The sequence below is a fragment of the Neodiprion virginianus genome, chromosome 2 (assembly GCF_021901495.1).
Source record: "Neodiprion virginianus isolate iyNeoVirg1 chromosome 2, iyNeoVirg1.1, whole genome shotgun sequence".
Taxonomy (NCBI): Eukaryota; Metazoa; Arthropoda; class Insecta; order Hymenoptera; family Diprionidae; genus Neodiprion; species Neodiprion virginianus.
This window is the reverse complement of record NC_060878.1, coordinates 22,483,244-22,502,140: the sequence shown is the minus strand read 5'-3', so window position 1 is coordinate 22,502,140 and position 18,897 is coordinate 22,483,244. Positions and strand designations below refer to the sequence as shown.

The 18,897-nt window shown below is 38.9% G+C and overlaps 1 protein-coding gene and 1 long non-coding RNA gene across 2 annotated transcripts; both read right to left on the bottom strand.

Annotated features, from left to right (window-relative positions):
* Nucleotides 1-52: 52 nt before the first annotated feature.
* LOC124299384 (uncharacterized) lies at nucleotides 53-1,234 on the bottom strand. The gene is made up of 2 exons (XR_006906985.1): nucleotides 1,165-1,234; nucleotides 53-1,076 (listed from the first exon to the last, which is right to left on the bottom strand). It is a non-coding gene; the product is annotated as an uncharacterized LOC124299384 (long non-coding RNA).
* A 7,178-nt stretch (nucleotides 1,235-8,412) lies between these two features.
* On the bottom strand, nucleotides 8,413-15,611 carry LOC124299383 (chymotrypsin-like elastase family member 2A). The gene is made up of 5 exons (XM_046752585.1): nucleotides 15,015-15,611; nucleotides 14,428-14,668; nucleotides 12,077-12,222; nucleotides 11,274-11,548; nucleotides 8,413-9,311 (listed from the first exon to the last, which is right to left on the bottom strand). Exons 1-5 carry the CDS (start codon nucleotides 15,106-15,108, stop codon nucleotides 9,138-9,140), a joined length of 930 nt encoding a protein of 309 aa, XP_046608541.1. The 5' UTR covers nucleotides 15,109-15,611; the 3' UTR covers nucleotides 8,413-9,137.
* Nucleotides 15,612-18,897: the final 3,286 nt, after the last annotated feature.

Here is an 18,897-nt window from a genome sequence, read left to right as displayed (position 1 = left end):
TCATATAACGTCATTTCTTCACCATGTTATGTGACAGCTTTCAGTGATCTTAAGTCTGCGCTACGTGTACGGCAGTAACTTATAGATGGGTGAGTCATTAGCACCAGTTTTGCTCTGACCATTGAGTAATCTATCTACTGGTGGTATAAATTCAAACTAATAAAAGGAATGTATCAAAGAGAGAAAAAACTTTGACAACTATCATTGTTACTAGGATGCAGCATATTGTTTGCTGACATTAGTCGGAATTGAGGATAACATCCAGCTCCTGTCTCGTTTTTGGAAGCCATGTTCCTTGATATTACCACAGCATGCGCGTATATACGACCTCATTTTTATTTAGATATCAACGTCCTGAAGTTGTTTTGAACTAGATCGGCGCATAAGACATCTTCAAGACGTATTGAAGATGTCCGAAGATGACAACATTTTTCTTGATTATCTGGGCTTATGTATTCAGGTTTTGGACAGAATTCTAATTCTCACTTCTATTTATACTGCGGAAACTGGATGAATAATAATGTGGATGAATTTGAAAAAGGCTATTTGTTTCTCTAACCCGATAGCTCATCATCAATTAACGGTGATCAGTTGAAAGCTTATAGATTGAAATCGAGATTGAAAACTGTGAAATTTCTACACCATGAACTCGTACAGTGTTACAAAATCGATACGATGACCGTTGACATACGCTTAATATCATGTTTCTGCTTTCCAATGGCTTCATAGCTCTTATCCCTTATTGAGCGGTATTCCACGTTTACCAAAACTAGACGAGTTACAATTTCATGTTCGACAAGAGCCTGATCACTGAAAATTTCGAGACGAAAACATATCGTCAGTAAAGGATGTCTCCTATGGCCTTTGTCAGTGCAGAATGCAGAATGAAAGTGTTGCTTGAGCAATATCTCGAAACAAATATTGTTCGAGTTTGAACAATTATCAACTGAAGGTAATGAATGGTAAGGATACTTTTAAACACTGGCGACGCTTTGATCTTCTTTCGAAGATATTTCGATCTGTGACATCGCAATGACTGGAACACCAAATTTTTTCGACCACGGAGTGCGGATTATCTGCAATAAATTCGGACGTCGCTTTTAAACGTTCAAACAAATAAAATTGATGTGATTTTACGCAGCTTTAGCATATTCTATAACTTACAATTAATTGAAACTGAAGCTCCCAGGTGCTAAGAACCAAATAGTTGTACGCCCTTTCGAGTTCAATGCGCAAGTCTAGCGGCACTAGGGCGCCCTAAAAAGCGATGGCCAAATGGCGAACAACTCTACGTCGGGAGGCGTGCACATGCGTGATTCGTTTGGACCTACCTATAATGCGTGTTAATTAAATGAGTACGGATAATAGATACGCTGGAAGGGTGAAACACCCGTACGACACGTATATTATTGCCGCACACTGCTACTAATAATAAAACTTACAAATTTTCTACTGTTCTACTCACGTAATTGATACGATGCGCAAAGAGCGAGATCTTTATGAAATTATTATACGAATACGTAAATGTTTTCGTTTCTGTACCTGGCAGGTGTCGTTGATTAATTGTGCCAGTTACTTCACGCACAACATGTTGCGGTATGCACACTCCTTATCGTATTTTCATTTCTATTCCATGACATATATTTCGTTATTATCTTTTTTTCCAACCAAAATATCTGCCGAGAATCAAGAGACCACTGTTCTGCGTGCAGTTTTGAAATTCGCTATGACAATGATGGAATCGTACTTCAGTTGTTTAGCTGTCATTCCGTTCGACGTAAAATAGTACCTTATTGTCAACAAATGTCAAAAAATTATGGTAAAATTAGAAATGTAACGATGATCGCATTGATTCTGCGCCAGTTTGAAACAGCTTTCGAAATACGTACGATATCTGGAAAACGATATTTTCCTCGATGTCGGCGAATTCTCAAATCTTTGAAAGTTATTTCACGTTAAATATAGTTACATATTAAGACTGATTTCAGCAGTAGGATGTCAAATCGGGTAAACCTACTTCTCGTCTTTAAGTGTTCAATAGAAAACAAGAGAATCGCTTGAGATTCGCATTTACTTAAACGAGGTAAGTGATGCCGAACACGTCATTATTGGAATTGCAAAACATGAACACAAATGTAGTGACATACAATTTGATTACGCAACTAGCGAGGAATCCTCCCTCCGGGCTTCGAGCCATATGCATGTATGAGTGGTCTACTCAATTTCTCGGAGCTGGTTGAGTTCTTCAATCAAGTAATGGTGAGGATTACGCACCGAATACTAGCCAAGAGCTTAAAATAAAATACGGCCGTACCGCCGGAGTGCTAATTAAATTGAAATGCGCGGTATATGCAACGTCCGAACCAATATTCTTGCGGGTCAGCCGCATTTCATGCAATAACTACTGCAACTGCGTGAGATTGATTTCATGAAACTGTGAAATACAATTCTTCAAATATCAGCGTACAGAATGTAAAGGCAAAGTACTTATGAAACTACTTTACAAATTGTTGTGAGTATATTTGTCAAACTACTGTACGCGGCGATTGAATCTTTGATCTTCGTCTTGTAGATAGCATTAGATGCAAAACAACATATATAGCACAACCGTACTATGTTCAAAATTCTGTCCTATTTTTGTAGCTCCAAAATCGTCATGCGGAGATATTACGAGGCATAGTTGAGATATCAGAAATCGTTACAATTATAACACTGAACTGATTAATGGCGTTGTAGTAAAAATTATGCCATTTACTGAAATGAAATACGTGTTTCACAATATTTTCCCGTTTGCATTTCACTATACCATTTAGGGCTGGATGCCTGTGCGTGGCTATCATTTTTGAGATCGGTTTATAATAACTAAATTCCTGTCACAAAGGGGGTTGCAGGAGTTGGTTTCTGAGCTCAAAATAATTTGAAATTTCTGATGAACTTTTGTCAACTCACTTTGTGTAAGAAAAATTATTTCTACTATTTTGAGCTATTTCGAAAATTCGTTTACAAACAAGTAAAGCGTAAAGAAACTTCTTAACCATAATACGTGGTTACATGGAGTGCTTGTTTCAAAAATTTCATACAACTCTTAAATCAATATTCCGAATTTTCACAAAGTCACCTTTTAATTCTTATATTATTCTCAATTAGTGTCATTTTATCGTAAATGTATTACTGTTTTAAAACTAATTACTCCATTATTATCAACAAAGTCAATGATGTTATAATGTGTCAACTTTTTTCCGCGCTGCTTTTTACATCAAACCGGCACAACGTATAATTTGAATTAAATTCTTGATTGTTTCTGCAGGGACTCCGATGTTTATGATTCATAGCAAGGATTTCTCACCACAAATCTGTAGATGGCTGGAAATTTAAAAAGAAATCTTGAGATGCAGTACGAGGCATAAATTTACAATGATCGAACATTGAGATTGCATTATTAAACAGTATTAATGTATTAATGTCGACGATACCACTTTATATGGTGACTTCGACAGTGTCAATGGCTTCTTTGCTGTCATTAATAGCTGTCTCTTCATCCCCCCATTTGTTTACCAACTCAATTCTATTTTATTTCTTTCTACCTACCCATACGCTATTGTCCCGAGTTTTTAAATTCCCGCGTCCGTCATAAGCCCTATTCCATTTCCTTGAAATGTAAACCTTTCTTCCAGCCTCATGCAAAACTTACAGCCTTGTCCATTTGAACGGTGCATACCCTGCAGGTATTTAGTACATCTTCAACAATTCTTGTTTTCATTTCGTTCCATCACAAAATTTAGCACCCTGAACTTTTCATTAGTCTGATGTAAAAATTCAAATAATCGGCAATGTCACGGCCCAAACTGCGCTTCCGCACTCTGGAGGATGACAACGCTTGTGTACCTACTTGCGCCCATGGTGTTTGTACGATGAGATCCATTTCCTCAAATAGCAAACATAACAGTTAAATGAAGCTGAAACGAATTATCATCCACTCAACCAACGAAGCGAGATTAAAATAGCCCAGCGTAAGCGAGCGGCTAATCTGCGTTCTTTTTTATGCGCACAAGCTTAAGCTGTACCGTATTTGTACTGTTGTTGATATCTATGCGAGCTCCTGGTTGGTAACAGGTGTGTGATATCATGATATGCAGACTAATCGTATAATGTAATTAGTAATCAGAAGTTGGCATGGCACCCGAGAGATACATAGATAGAGAGAGAGAGAGAGAGAGAGAGAGAGAGAGAGAGAGAGAGAGAGAGAGAGAGAGAGAGAGAGAGAGAGAGAGAGAGAGAGAGAGAGAGAGAGAGAGAGAGAGAGAGAGAGAGAGAGAGAGAGAGAGAGAGAGAGAGAGAGAGAGAGAGAGAGAGAGAGAGAGAGAGAGAGAGAGAGAGAGAGAGAGAGAGTCAGCACCCGTGGTCACTTGTGTTGAATATTTTGATAATTAAATTATTTCTGCTAATCACCTACATCCTGGTTGAATTTACCAATTTAGGTTGTTTATTAGATTTTCAGTGCTTGTGTGACGGCATTATACTGCCGCTTTAGTAATACTGTGTTCATATATTTCCTCACATTTTCATGCATGGAAATGTACCAAATGAAATTTTTTGGATTTCTTTCAAAATAGTTCGGACAACCCCTTTTTTGGAACATTTGTACATAACAAATTCAACAAAGGAATAATTACAATAAACGCCATGTCACATATTTAATGCACCGGATGTTCAAAGGCGAAAATTTCGGATGTCCGGAGGTCCAGAAATTGAATTTTGACGTTACCGAAAATTTTTCCTCTTCTAACGTCAACGATCGATAATCATCGACAATGAAAATCAGTTGACCAAATTCCTCAGTCCGGAAATAAACGTACAGTAGAGAGAAGCGCAAATTTCGAGCACCAGGTCCTCAACCTCTTGGATCTGGTGCTCCATGTTCTCTACCTGATGGATCTCATTTTCCAGGACTAGCGCTTCAGATCCTCTATGTTACTACATCCTACTGGAGGTACTCGTCCAGCACAAGTGCTTCGAAGTTTTGGCACTTCAGGTTCTCTACAAGGTGGATCTCGACGTCCAGGACTAACGCTTCAGGTCCACTGCGTGGTGGACCTCGATGTCCAGAACTAGCGCTCCGTAGGTTCGGCACTCCAGGTCCTGTACCCGATGGATCTTCACGTCCACGACTCACGCTCCAGGTTCTGTACGTGGCGTATCTCGATATCGAGGACTAAACCCTCCGTAGTTTCGACGCTTCGCGTCCTCGACGTCGTACTCTGAACGTCCAGGATTAGCGCTCAGTAGGTTTGACACTGCAGGTTCTTTACGTCGAGGATTTTGACGTCGTGGACTAGCGCAGCGTAGGTTGCGCACATAAGTCTATTTTCCTGCATAATTTTAGCAATTTCTTCCTTCCATTAGTTTCTGCTCAATTCATGATTACTTATACGATTGTTTTATCTGAAAAACAGCCTTCAATCGGAAAATAAACGCGAATAATATTTGCGATGGATAATTACGTATTACTCTATATTGTATGTCTACTGGCGTAAGGTCATGAGCGCCATCTTACCACGTTTTGATGTTGAAAAAGGCAAAAGTGCGTATATTTTTTTTGATCGTATGTCGGCTCAAAACGTGAAACAAGGATGAGAAACGGCGAAGTTGAATAACAGTTTAATCCTGAGACAAAGGTCGTTTGGACTGATAGATATGACCTTCTGCTACTGATTCAACCATCAAATCCTACGTCGACTAATTCCACAAGGTCGTATCTGCCAAAAATGTATTTTTTTCACTTCTAGGCTGAAGTATAAATTAATCGACTAAAGGTAAAAGGTCGTATGTGCTGGTAGATACGATCTTTTGGTCCTGATGAAAATTGAGAAAATGATCTACTACGGTAATTGCATACGAGTGTAACCGCCAAAAATTATTAATGTTATTTCATTCATTTCGATAATTAACGATTAGGATAATCGACGTTCAGAAAATCTACATCCTCACTGTACGACTTTGTTAATTTCAATTTTTGGTGCGTCTTGGTAGTCCTTAAAGAGTTTCCACAAAAAAAAAAAAAAAAAAAAACACTACGATCCATCCGAGCACAATTATCAGGTAGACAGTTATATTGTACCATTTTACGAATATCCGGTAAACCACTGATAGCAAGGCTAATCCAATCGAGTGAGCGAACGTAGCGATCGAATGAGTACAACAATCAGCCATACTCGGCATACCGACTCCGAGCGAGCTATAGCGAGCGAGGGTTTTGAAGGTAATATATTGGTAATAACGACGCAACTATTGCTCAGCAGTAAACTGTTATCTTTTTGTCGTGTTATATTGGTGCAACTGGAGCTCCAATTATAAGGATATCGGTTGTATGCATAATTTAAAAATAGTATCGTAGATCGCTGAAGTTTATGACTGTAATATCAATAGTGAAACTTTATTTTCCTCGAATTCACTGGTCCAATTTTACTAAAACTGACTCCACTTTTCCCCTAGAATGATAATGGTCAGATCCATCCATCACAAACAACGCAGGTTTATCCCGTAGTCACATGTATGTGAAGAGAAAAGCTAAAACTACACTTATGTTTGTACGTATACGTATGAAAATATTATTGTCTTACGGAAAGGGGCGTGAGTAGCATTTTGCAAGAAGTTTTGTGAAGGAAATTAGAAAGTCCTTCTCACCTCTTTCATTCCTATTATACCATATTTTATTACCCAAAACTTTTTTCAGCATATTCGATCTGTGTGAATCCAGAGATTCTTATTGAAGCAAAAACACGCACCTCCCTGTAGTACAAGTTTAATAGTACGTACTTTAATGTGTTATACAGTGTGTGCAGGTGTTGCGGGTAAAAGCCAGAGACGGCCGACTCTCCCGTCTAAGTGATCTGACTATACTGCGTCTATTACTGCATGGTGTAATCATAGAGAATACATCCGTAGGCTCTCCGTGAGACGACGTATTAATAACATAGTACATCGAAGCTTGCGAGACAACGTGGCGTTCCGTGCGCGTGCCAATTGCAATGAGAAATCGATATCTCTATAATTTCACCACATGTCAAGTTAAGGGATCCATGAAGCCTGGATACATTTATAACAAGCTCATATTTATCGGTGCATGCATCGCGCCACATCCACCCTTGCAGCGTGAGAGCCTTGCCACGTGCATCGAATCGTTGCGTAACGGCGAGAGAAGCAGGGTGGGTATAGTAGAATGGAGCATGTTATGCAAATGCAGACATGCAGATGTTCAGATTTGTACAATGATACGAGTTGAGATAGGCTTTGAAATTGATTCTGATAGAGCGCCGTGAGACAGCCGTTATACCTATAGTCAGACCGAAGGTGCTCGAGGAAATGGGCTTTCTTTCAAAGTAGCGTCGTACGTCGTACCGTCCGTTCGAATTTTCATGAATAAGCAATCGGAGACAACCTCGCCTTGCCCCAGGAGTTGATAGCGTCCCTTCTCGCCATCTGTACCGGGGTGATTGGCAGTTTGACAAAACCTGAAACTCGGGGCGCTAAAATTTGAGCGAGAGCCTTTTGCCACCGAGTCTCCGCGGCCTTGTAAGACGAAGCCTTGTAGTATGAAATGGATGGAACTTTGTTACTCCAATAACATGCCGTCAAACACGGGTCAGAGCTTTCTCACGTAACAGAGCAAAGCTGAGCTCAATTTCAAATATCTGGTTACTGGAAAGAAAGATTTCACACTACAAGCACCATGAACTACAAATATATCTTCCGTGGCCAAAAGGCAAAAGTCTACGATGTACCTTTGATCGAGTCTGGCCAATCTTCCGACGAATTCGGTGCCAAAAGCAAATCACTTTCCGTTATCGGTTCGTATTGTTTACCCACATATCTTCTCACTTATGGATTCTGGCCACGTGGTTGTTTGCACAGAAATACAATGTCGGGGTTAAGTAATGAGTAGATCCACAATAACGCGGAGAGATCCCCCCCCCTCCCGAACGAGTCAACATATGCGCTTTCATTTCCGCAAGCAAGATTAATTGCGATTTGCGTGTAAGGACAAATCAACTGAACTTATCGTATAAGTCGACTTCAGCGTTCATTGTCATATTGACTCTGCGATAAGAAGAAAAAAAAATGAAATTTCAAATCAAGAATGAGAAACTGCAGATAAAACTTTGTCTTGGTTCCTGTTTTTCAGTCACCTCTAAGCCACAAGAACCTAGTGAAGGAGTAAATTGTGATTGCGAAAATAGCATCACATTTTATATTGACGGAGGTAATACTTTCACGACTTGGACGGTCAACTTTTTCAGTATATTAATTTGAGCATTTCTCAAATTCACAACTTCGTCATTTAACACAAAATACATTGGTAATGAGATAAATTTCCAGCAATATAATTACCATCAATTTGAAATAGTACCGTCATCGCGGCTTTTTACTCATTTTATTTCGCTACAAAAACTTCACAATACTCATTAATGGACAATGCATGCTTCTTACATCTACAAGGAACTATTTATCACAATGAGCGGCTCGGTGATTTCACTCGATAAATTTGTTGTGCAGGTTTCACCCGCTGCTTATGAAAACGTAGTTGATCTCAAGCTTTAGTTTATCGAAGTTGAAATCATAACTGAACTAGATACTCTTGCAGGTAATTTGTTCCACGTGGAACAGTGCCGCATATCTGGTAGGTGCAAGAAATACACAATCGCACCTCAAGCGTTTGTTCAAGATCGACAGATACATTGAAATAGTTTTGTCCATCTGAAAGTCACTCGCATTGTCCGTTAGACAAATATTTCGGTGCTATATTGAACTACTAATCTACTTTGGGTGTTCTTGCATTCAGGTACTCAAATATCATTAAGTTGCTAATGATGATCAGGATTCGTCTTTTTTTTACTTCGCAAGAGGGTCGATCCATCCTCGAAACTCATCGACCTTACTTTACTGATTGTACAAGTTAATAAGTATCAAATCAAGCCATCCAAAGCATAATCAGGAACTGAACCATTCGATTCCCTCAATTGACACTGCACTCCACCCCAATGCCACAAATCAACTCTAACATTGCGTCTGCAATGGCGCATATAAGGAAGTGCGAACGTTTGTGTTGAGAAATGTATCGACAGTACCTATTCGTGATTTCACGAGTTTCTGTCAGCTCGAATGGTGTCTCTAATCCATGTTACATAGTGCTTCACACGGGTGTAGACATCCGGGTAACCAGGCTGCGCACACCCCGAGCCAAATGACGTGACACCGGCTAATTCCCAGTCGCCGTTTGCGCGCCGACACTGTAGCGGACCTCCTGAATCACCCTGAAAAATGGCGGATAAATACCTCGTCAGATTTTTACAGGTTTTTGAGATATTGTGATTGATTATCGCATGCACTCGTAAATAACTTAACGCTAACTCACAGTTTAAATTTATAATTTAAATAGTGACAACGATGTTTTCAAAGCCTAATGCGTCATTTCAAGTTCTGCTACAGATACTTGGAGTGTATTTCACGAAGATAAGTCCTTGAAAGTAAAAGTTGCACGGTCGAATATTCAATTACTTTGTTCACCTGTAGCATCTATACTAAAACTCCAAAAGCGAAAAAAGTCTAATTAAATATGAATTTGTATTTTTTTTAATTTATATTTAATTCGACCTTTCTCATTTTGCGATTATTTGTGTCGCCTGTAGTTTCTAAACCAAAAGCTTGACCGCCTTCATCTTAGTCTCAAAATTTTCGTTTATTAACAAAGGGTTCATGAGAAAAATTTATAGCCAATCGATTCGGGCTAGTAATTCGAAAATTGAGTTGCTGTGTTTTTGGGAGCAGTAAAAATCGAAGGCGTGATCCAAAAATTCTGAAGCTCAGTAAAAGATGATTTTCTTGTACACTCTGTCTCATATTTCAAAATTTAAGGAATCGCTAATGGTAAGGGTCATACGTAGGTCGGTTTGGTGTGAAATGCCTCATATATACCAGCGATTTATGTGTGCTATGTATACTGGGCAATCATATTGAATCTATTATCGATTTCAGTAGCAGAGGAAATCGTGTTGCCGATTAGTACTTGCTCGTAACATATTTATGGTCGGTTGTAACTTAGTGTACATAAACATTCGAGTGAAAACACAAGAGACCGTCCAGAAAGGAAATCTGTTCTGATTCGATTAACCATGTCCGAAGTGTAATTGATCAACGCTAGCGGAAATAATTGATTCGATATAGCTTTCCCCTTCAGTGCAGCGAAGGAAGTGCAGTCACGGGTGTAAAGGCAATGCATAGTCGCTTGTATAGTAATAAATGTACGAATAAATCGATCACTATACATAATGCTTTGTGATCCTGCTGAGAGATTGGCCATTAACGATGTATCAGGTGTAGAGTTCAGTAAAATAAAAGTTCTATACAAATTCAGGTAGTAACAATCGATATTTAAAATCAAGATTAAACGAAGTTCTGAGAAGTTTGACTACAAAACTATTCCTTTGGTGCAGGAAAAAATTGAAAATCGTGGATATTGACCGAAATAGGTGACAGTAACTAATGATCTGAGGCAGGTTAAACTATCGATCTCCTATTGTTAGTGCCAAATTCATAGAGATTACTCAATTTCAATTAATAATAGCTCATTTTATTTGTAAATTAATTTTATACGAATCACGTGATATGAATTGTTGTCATCACGAAATTGAAGCATTAGTTTATTACGTCTCATCTGTATTGATTTTATCCTCATGTCTTTTCATTCGATCAAAGAGCTAAGAAAAATTTTTTTAAATTTCAATCAAGGCTATGGTTGATGATGCTCGAACGAATGTTCAAAGGTATTGAAAGGTATTGATAACTGAGCTCTTGCGTTTAAATTTGTTATTTTGTTGTTTCCTCGTATGTAGGAGACAATACCCTGACCTCATTTACATGGATTAAACTCATTGTCGGTTGCACTTGTCCCGTCTTCATTTCGTAATTCTTTTGTTTGGAAATTGCCATGGCTCGATTGTACACCTTACACATCTTTGAGGATTTAAATATTGGTAAAGCAAGTTTCAGACACACTAGAATGTCAGTTTACGCTGCATGATGCGAACCAAACTCTTAATGAGTCAAGCTCGTATAATTTACGTGGGCTACTCACTTTGTTTGATTTAACTTTTAATACATTCGAACAACTGTACTGTTGCTAATCTTCAAAGTCTGTACAAATTCGTGAAGATCTTATTCATTTTAGATAGGCAAGTTTTTACAGCTGAGCTAATTGTAAGTAATAACCCCATTACCACGCAACTTCCAGTCGAACCATCGGTATGTCCAGCACAAAGATGCCCACCACGGATTGGCACGGTCTGTCCGTAGGCTATTTCGCAGTCTTCAAGCTCCAGCAGAGGGACGCTGGCCTCCAGAAGAGCTGTAGAAAGAGCTGGTGAAGGACCGGATCGACCCCAGCCAGATGCAACGCAGTGAGCTTGCTCCTGTAGCCTCACGTCCTTGTCAGGCAGACAGATTGTCCGCACCATGGATGACAGTGGGGCTGGTCTGACCAACTTTAAGAGAGCTGTATAACCAAAGTAAATTTAGAAAAATTGCACAAAATGTATATTTGTTATCATTACGATAAAATTATAGCTGAATGGGTATCACGTTACAGTGACGGCTTACATATTGCTGGAATTACAAGAAAATGTGGTATATGTGGTACAGCCATTTGGTGGGACTCTAGTTGTCGCTATGTACCACATCTTATGATTGTGTGGCAATATTAAATCTATCGTGTTTGAGTTAACTACATCTTTTCAGTCAAGTAAGGTCTTATCATCAATTTATTGGTTCACCAGAATCAAATCATCGCAATATTTACAAGAAAATCTACCACGAGTGACCAAAATCAACAAAAATAGTGACATGCATACGGAATTCTCTGATTCCAGCTACAAAACTCATTTTTATTTTTTACCCAGGATTAGTGGTTAAAAATGAAAATAGTCAAGGACTGTAGCGTAATCACAACTATAGGAATTTCTCTCACTGTGCACACGGATGGTATAATTATAGGTGATGGGCTCATGGCTGATTATTTACTTACCTATATCGTGGACGTAGTTGTTGAAACGTTCGTGTTGGATGACCCTTTCCACCGGAAGCCGAGCAGATCCTCGTCGCCTAGAGTCCAGCTCCCATTCACCAACCACCGCTGTCCATAAGGCGCCAACGGGCAAATTGAAGAGTTCGCTGGAATCAAAGAAAATTGTTTTTTCACTGATAATCGATAAATCAGTATTATGCCCAACAACAAGATCTCGTGGGTCGTCGTAATGCAGATCAGTAAGGGTTATAGGATGCTTTGTCAAAATACTTTTGTGAAAAACTATAACACATTATAATCAAAGTTCTGAGTTTCTGGACCCTAACAGAATTCTTAGATAAAAGACTAGTAATGTATGCTTCTGGGTACACTGAATTTTAAGATTCCAATCAAGACGGGGGGATTCGAAAGAACACATGTTGACATTTTTTACATAGCACTGATTGTCAGATATTATTATAATTTTTTTTTGACTCATGCAACCAGGATAGGTTCAGATATTGTGAAGAACATACATAGAGAATTTTCATCGATGATCTGTCGTAATTTTAATTTTGTTCGCAAAAAATAAATTACTATTTTCTACAGAATGAAATATGAGCGTAAGTTTCAGTTATTCTCACTAATAGAGCTTAATATTGTGGAACGGCAAAAAGTTTTAATTTATTCACACAAGTGACACATTTTATGATCTGGTTTTTTTAGTTTTTTTTGCAAACCCATAAAATCCTGCAATGGTTACAGTGGCCTGTATAGAGTTGTTACATTATAAGGCTACTATTCCTATTTAGCCACGACGGTTTTTCTGTATTTCTGTAAATCATGATTCTAGTACACAATGATTTCGAGATTTTGAAAATGTCGAAATTATTGATTTGACTTAATCAGTTGTGAAAAATATACGTGCAGGATTAATCACTGACTAACTTGCGAGTCAGTTTATCACGTATTTAATTGTAGTGAGAATGTGACAATGTTATTGCTAAAATCGTAGGTAACTTGAAAAATTCCGTGGTCACAAGATATCATTGTTTTACTCTACTTTTTTTTTACCTTCTGCCGGCTCATCCGTGAATTGACTGCAGCGTTTTGTGGACCGAATAAATTGAAATTATTAGAAATCTGTACAGCAAGTGAATCACGTAGAGCTGTGCTTAGTTCGTGGTAAAAGTGTTGTCCTAGTTATCGCTGATTGCTGTGAGTTAACGGACTGTTGAGTGAACTATTTACGCGTAGAGAGAATGAAATATCTCTTCATTTCATTTTCACTCGAACGAGAACGAGTGGGAAGGAAAAAACTGCAATATAACCCGATGGCAAGACGGCATCGCGAGGAGAGAGTCATCGAAGTAGACGAAGAGTTCTCTCTGCCTAATTAACAGATAGTGAGTGTACTAACAGCATTGAAAATGTCTTATAATCCTCTGATTTCATGCGTCTGCATGGTGTGCCTTTGCGTATATGATTCCGATCTACGAGGGGAGAACTTGTATATGTATACGTATACGTATATGTGCACATCATTTATACTCGTTGACGAACTTAGTTTCGCGTTTGTTATCGAGTTAAGAAGAGCGAATACCAAAGTCGCAGTTCAGAAACTTTTCACTCCTCTATGAGCTGCTTCCAATTCCTTGGAAACAGCGCGAGGAAATAGCTGTCGACGCGACAAACGAAGCGGCAACTAAAGCCTGCCGAGCATTTCGCGATTTAATTGAAATTTCGCATCGAGTTGACCCTTTTACCAATTCGTGAATTCGACGTGAATTTTCTGATCCGACAAAGCGCTCCAAGGTGACCATTAACGAATTCTGTGTCTCGAACAACGTACGCAGAAAGTTTTCAGCGATTTAAAAAAATCACATATAAGTAAATCAACTGTGTACAACATAAGTTTGTAGGTCAATTTTATAGTCGTTGTAGTCTGTCAGAGAAGTTTTTTCCATGAATATTCGTAACTTTTGGCAATTTCATAGAATTTGCACAAATTGTCAATTGCGACAATGCATAAAAAAAACATGCACCATTACATTGCACTTTTCAAGAAATCGTTTAGACCTATCATATTATACGTTTTCAGAGACATTAAATACGGAAATAAGTTTTCAGAGTAATAACGAAAGGAAATTTCTTTGCATTTCGTATCAAACAAAGTCAGGTTTACCACCCTGTAATATCGTTGAATTTTCCGATAATAAAGATTCAAAACTCATTCCTCGTATCGGATAATCAAAACAACCAAACTCACTGCGAATTCTGATCTTCAAAATCATTCCCTCAAAGTTTTATTCATAACCGACCAGTGTTTTGCACATGTTACTCAAAACGAACCGGGGTCATGTTCATCTTACTTGTGGATGCAGTGGGCTGCGGTCAGCACCCACATCGGATCGACGAGAACTCCGCCGCACCAGTGTCCGATGAAGCCCATTTTCGGGTGAAGAAGTTGGAGCGAAACTTGCCAAGGCCAAGCGCCCCTCTTGCTCGGCTTCCCGTTGAAGATTCGCCCCGTGGTGGATGGCGTAGCGGTAGCCGTCCTCGAGTCGTTCGCAGCCCGTGACTGCCTCTGCGTAGGAGCGACTCGCCCGCATTCTAAGCAACTCAAAGAGTTTTGATTAATCCCTGGATGAATTGGCAATTCGCTTCATCCCTCATTCCAATCTGACGCGGAAAAAGGGAACGTGGAATAGAATGGATGTACCAATTCTGGCCGTACTGACGACAGTACGTATGATCGAAATAAGTTATACCCACAAGTGGTACAGGGGTGCTTCGATCTCTACCGACGTATACTAATTTTTCAAATAATGAAGAGTGCCAAGTATACAAACGCTTGTGCAAAATTTGAAAAGCATTGGAATCTAGTCGGGAACCGTGTAATTGAAGAGAGTCAAAGTCAAATCAAGAGAAACAGAATTTTACATAACTGTGTACTCACTTTCGTGCTCGTGCTTATCCAGTTTCATCATGCCCAGTCCATTATGCAAGAGGGCGACGAGATGAGCGGTCGCTACAAATGCGCGTAAATTCATCGCCCTTGACGGAGTTCGATAGGCACCTTTTGGAGACAGAGCCAATCTCACAGACTGGAAGGGTCGGTTCTGGTCTCACGCATGCTAGAACGAGCACTGGTTCGTTGGCGGGATATAATTTTCGGACCAATTAACTGGGGCGGGATGGTCGCGTTCTTCACAAGAGAACCTGGAAGTGACAGCAGACTCCACACGCCAACCACACTTTCGATTTTTAGTGTAACGACTGACTCTCTCGCGTCAAGACCAATTGCTCGCAGAAAATCTGCGGACGTTGTCAACGACGCTTTGACGCTAGCGATCGGCAAGGAACTAGACCAGTTCTGGTCTCGTCTGCTAGTAGTCCTCGTCGTTCGTATCTTTGGTCTATGAGGCCCGCACTCCACGAGGAAAGTGCTTCGCTGACAATGAGCAGACACCGCCGAGGAAGGAGGGGACTCATCTTGAGCTGTAGCCTGCGAGAATGGAAACGGGACGCTGTCTAGGAAATCTCGCCCCTGAGAATGCGGGATCTTCATTCGTTGGGCCTGCATTTTTGCCCGGCAAAAATTTCTTAACGTCATGACTAACTTTCACTCCCGCACAACTATAAATATGTGCCTCAGCAAAGGTTTGATCATGACATTTTTTACCTTTACCAAAGATTTTCCCTGTGACAGTATACAACTCGTGAAAACTCTCCGCAGAAATTTTTAATTTTTTCTCATCGCCCGTTTTCAATCTCTGATTTCTGAAATAAATCTCAAACATGAAAAATAGAAATATTCTGTTTTTGATTAGACAACTCTCACTCAAATTTTAGTGTCGACGTGCAATTTCAGGCACGAATGTACCTAGCTATCATTAATTTGTTATAAGGATCATGTAATTTGTGAAAAAAAGTATTTGCTCATGTATTTTGGCCTATGGTACATGGCCTATTTTGTGAAAGTGTGCCATAAGCTTTTAAACGTAAGGTAGGTAAATCAGTCTGAATTGGCATCATTCAGGCTACAGTTTTCCGATCGGCACATGCCTCGTGGCCCAAGATTGGAGAAATTGCGAAGTCAGCCAATTGTAAACACTGAGACAAATGACGATCGGTAAAACGTACTTTCGGTTAGTCGAGAAAAGATAGATTTCGGCAAAATGTACCTCGCATTGTATAAATGTAGCCGAAGTAACCCTATGTTGAGCTATCCGTATGACATTTCAACGAAACAAGCTGGTATTTTTCGCAATTGTACATATATCTTTTCAGGTGGGCTCTCAAGTTCGTCGGTGAAATTATCCGCTCAAATCATTTCTTTTTTTCTTCCGTAAGTGAAATAAAGCACTGCACTTTACTTGATAAAATATTGATACTGAATATCATATTGGAAGATACACGGCACAATTTGATTACAGATACTTACTCAATCAATCATTGCGACAAAAAAAATTTGTACCTACGATTCCGCGCAACGTTATCAATGCTGTACAATATTTTTGAAAATGACAAAGAACCCCACAATAATCTTATGCGAATTGAATTTTAGTGAAATCGTCTGGATATTTTATACGTTGTAGATCTTGGCATTCCGAAAAAAAGTGTCCACGGGCACTATCCTCCCCTATGACTAGTTTGCGCGTTAGAAAAATATTCATCTTATATCCAGTATTCCTTTGCGCTAGACAAAATATTATACGGAAAAAAAAATTATTGCTAATAAATAAAACGTAGGCCTGTAACCGGACATGGCCACTTCAAGTTTATGGACTCATCCCCTCCTCCAATTTCAATGATTTTACCTGTAGATGCGGTTACCTGGTGAGACCTGGTGCAAATAGGCGTTTTTGGTTGTCCGATGGGAAAATGAAGATTAGAGAGTGCCTTATATACACATACATTCGTATGTATACACATATGTATATCTCTCTCTAGTCTCAATTTTCCCATCGGTGAACCAAAAGCACCTGCTTGCACAAGATCCCACCAGGTAACGTCATCTACAGGTGAAATCATTGAGGTTGAAGGAGGGGATGAGTCCACAGACTTGAAGTCACCATGTCCGATTACGTGCTTAAGTTTTATTTATTAGAAATAAATTTTTTTTTCAAATAATAGTTTGTCTTGCACAAAGGAATACTGGATATAGGATGAAGAATTTTCTAGTGCCGAAACTAGTCATAGGGTAGGGTCGTGTCCGTGGAGACTTTTGTTGGGAATGCCAAGATGTACAACATATAAAAAAACCAGACGATTTTACTAAAAGCCAATTCGAATAAGATTGTTCCGGGGTTCGTTTTTTTTTTTGCATTGAATCTGCAAAGATCAAGGTGAAAGTTTTTAGTAGAATTCATATTGACAATGGAAATATATTTTTGACGGCAGTAACAGAAATCGCGCTTCTTATGAGGACAATTTTTGTATCCTTATCTCATTAGCTAAATACTATTAAATTTTATTTGACCGCGGTTAAAAAAAAAAAAACAGTGGTAAATTCAGACGTGATTAGATGTTTTTTATTAACGTATACTTTATTTAAAAAAAAAAAACGATACTTTTCTGCTATTCTTATAGCAGTCAATAACCTGCTAGTGTCTTTCCTTCAAGCAACGGTATTTTCCAGAGTGAAATTCAATGTTGGCAAGTTGCCATTAGCTTCTGTTACGCTATTCAACAACTTTAATACAGATAGTTCACGTATAGTACATTTCCAAACAGTGGATGAGGTAAAATTGCAGTAATGTCAACGCATACGTGTTTTTTTTTTTTATCTGTAGTTCCTAAATGTTGTTACTTGATAAGCGTTGCTGACAGTGGGCGTCACTGTTCCACGATTTTTGGAGACTATTGACGATTTTCCGAAAAGAATGCTTTATTTAGGAACCTTCGAGGTCTCCTAAAGGCTATTCCTTTAAAAATTAATGGTTGAAATTGTAGTAAAAAAAGCGATGTTCAGCTTTGCCAATTTTATTACACGATTAATTTGCTCAACACTTTTTGAATCAATTTTATTGGCGCGTCAAATTTCAGAATTTTAGTATTTAAATCCCCAAGGAATTAATGTTACAATGAAGAAAAGACAATTGATTTAATTTATATTTTATTTTAAAGCCTTTTACCTTATAAAATTTGTATATTACAATGAGTCGCACTCATTAATAACAGGAAAATAAAGATAGTGGGAGTTGCCGATTAGGTTTATTTTTAGGCAGCCTTCGACTGGTGAAACCCCGAAGATAAGCATGAATAATTGTTGATTACCATGCTGTATGAAAAAAATTCCAACTCTCCACGGTAATGAAATTAATAGACTGTGCCACAGTTATCCAGGCTCTCAATTTCCTATTCACTGTTGTTAACGCCATTTTCTGTTGACGTCAGTCTCTACCGAGTAGTCTCAACCGAGGGTGTAATTTCCTTCTTTCAAAAATACAATTTTCAACCTTATAGACTTCCCAAAATCAAATACCGAGATAACAAAAATAGGATAGACGATAATCAGAAATGATGCTATTAATTACTGTGTGTTTTTACGACAATCTACGCATGTGTCATGATGCACCGCCGATAACTTAAAGTTAAAATTGACTTGAATGAATGACATTTATATACTTTTAATTTCCCCTCGTTACACGCGCTATTGGAGAGTGAACTGGAGAATTTTCACCGCGTTGCTGCGCAGCCTAGTTTGATCCGTAACTTTTACGTCTTTTAGTACCGGAGCATAGTAATTTGCGTTGCTCCTGTTTTTTCACCGCGCTCAGAGAGTAGGTGAGCCGGTATATTTTTATAATAAATCCAATAGCGCTATTGATGCGACA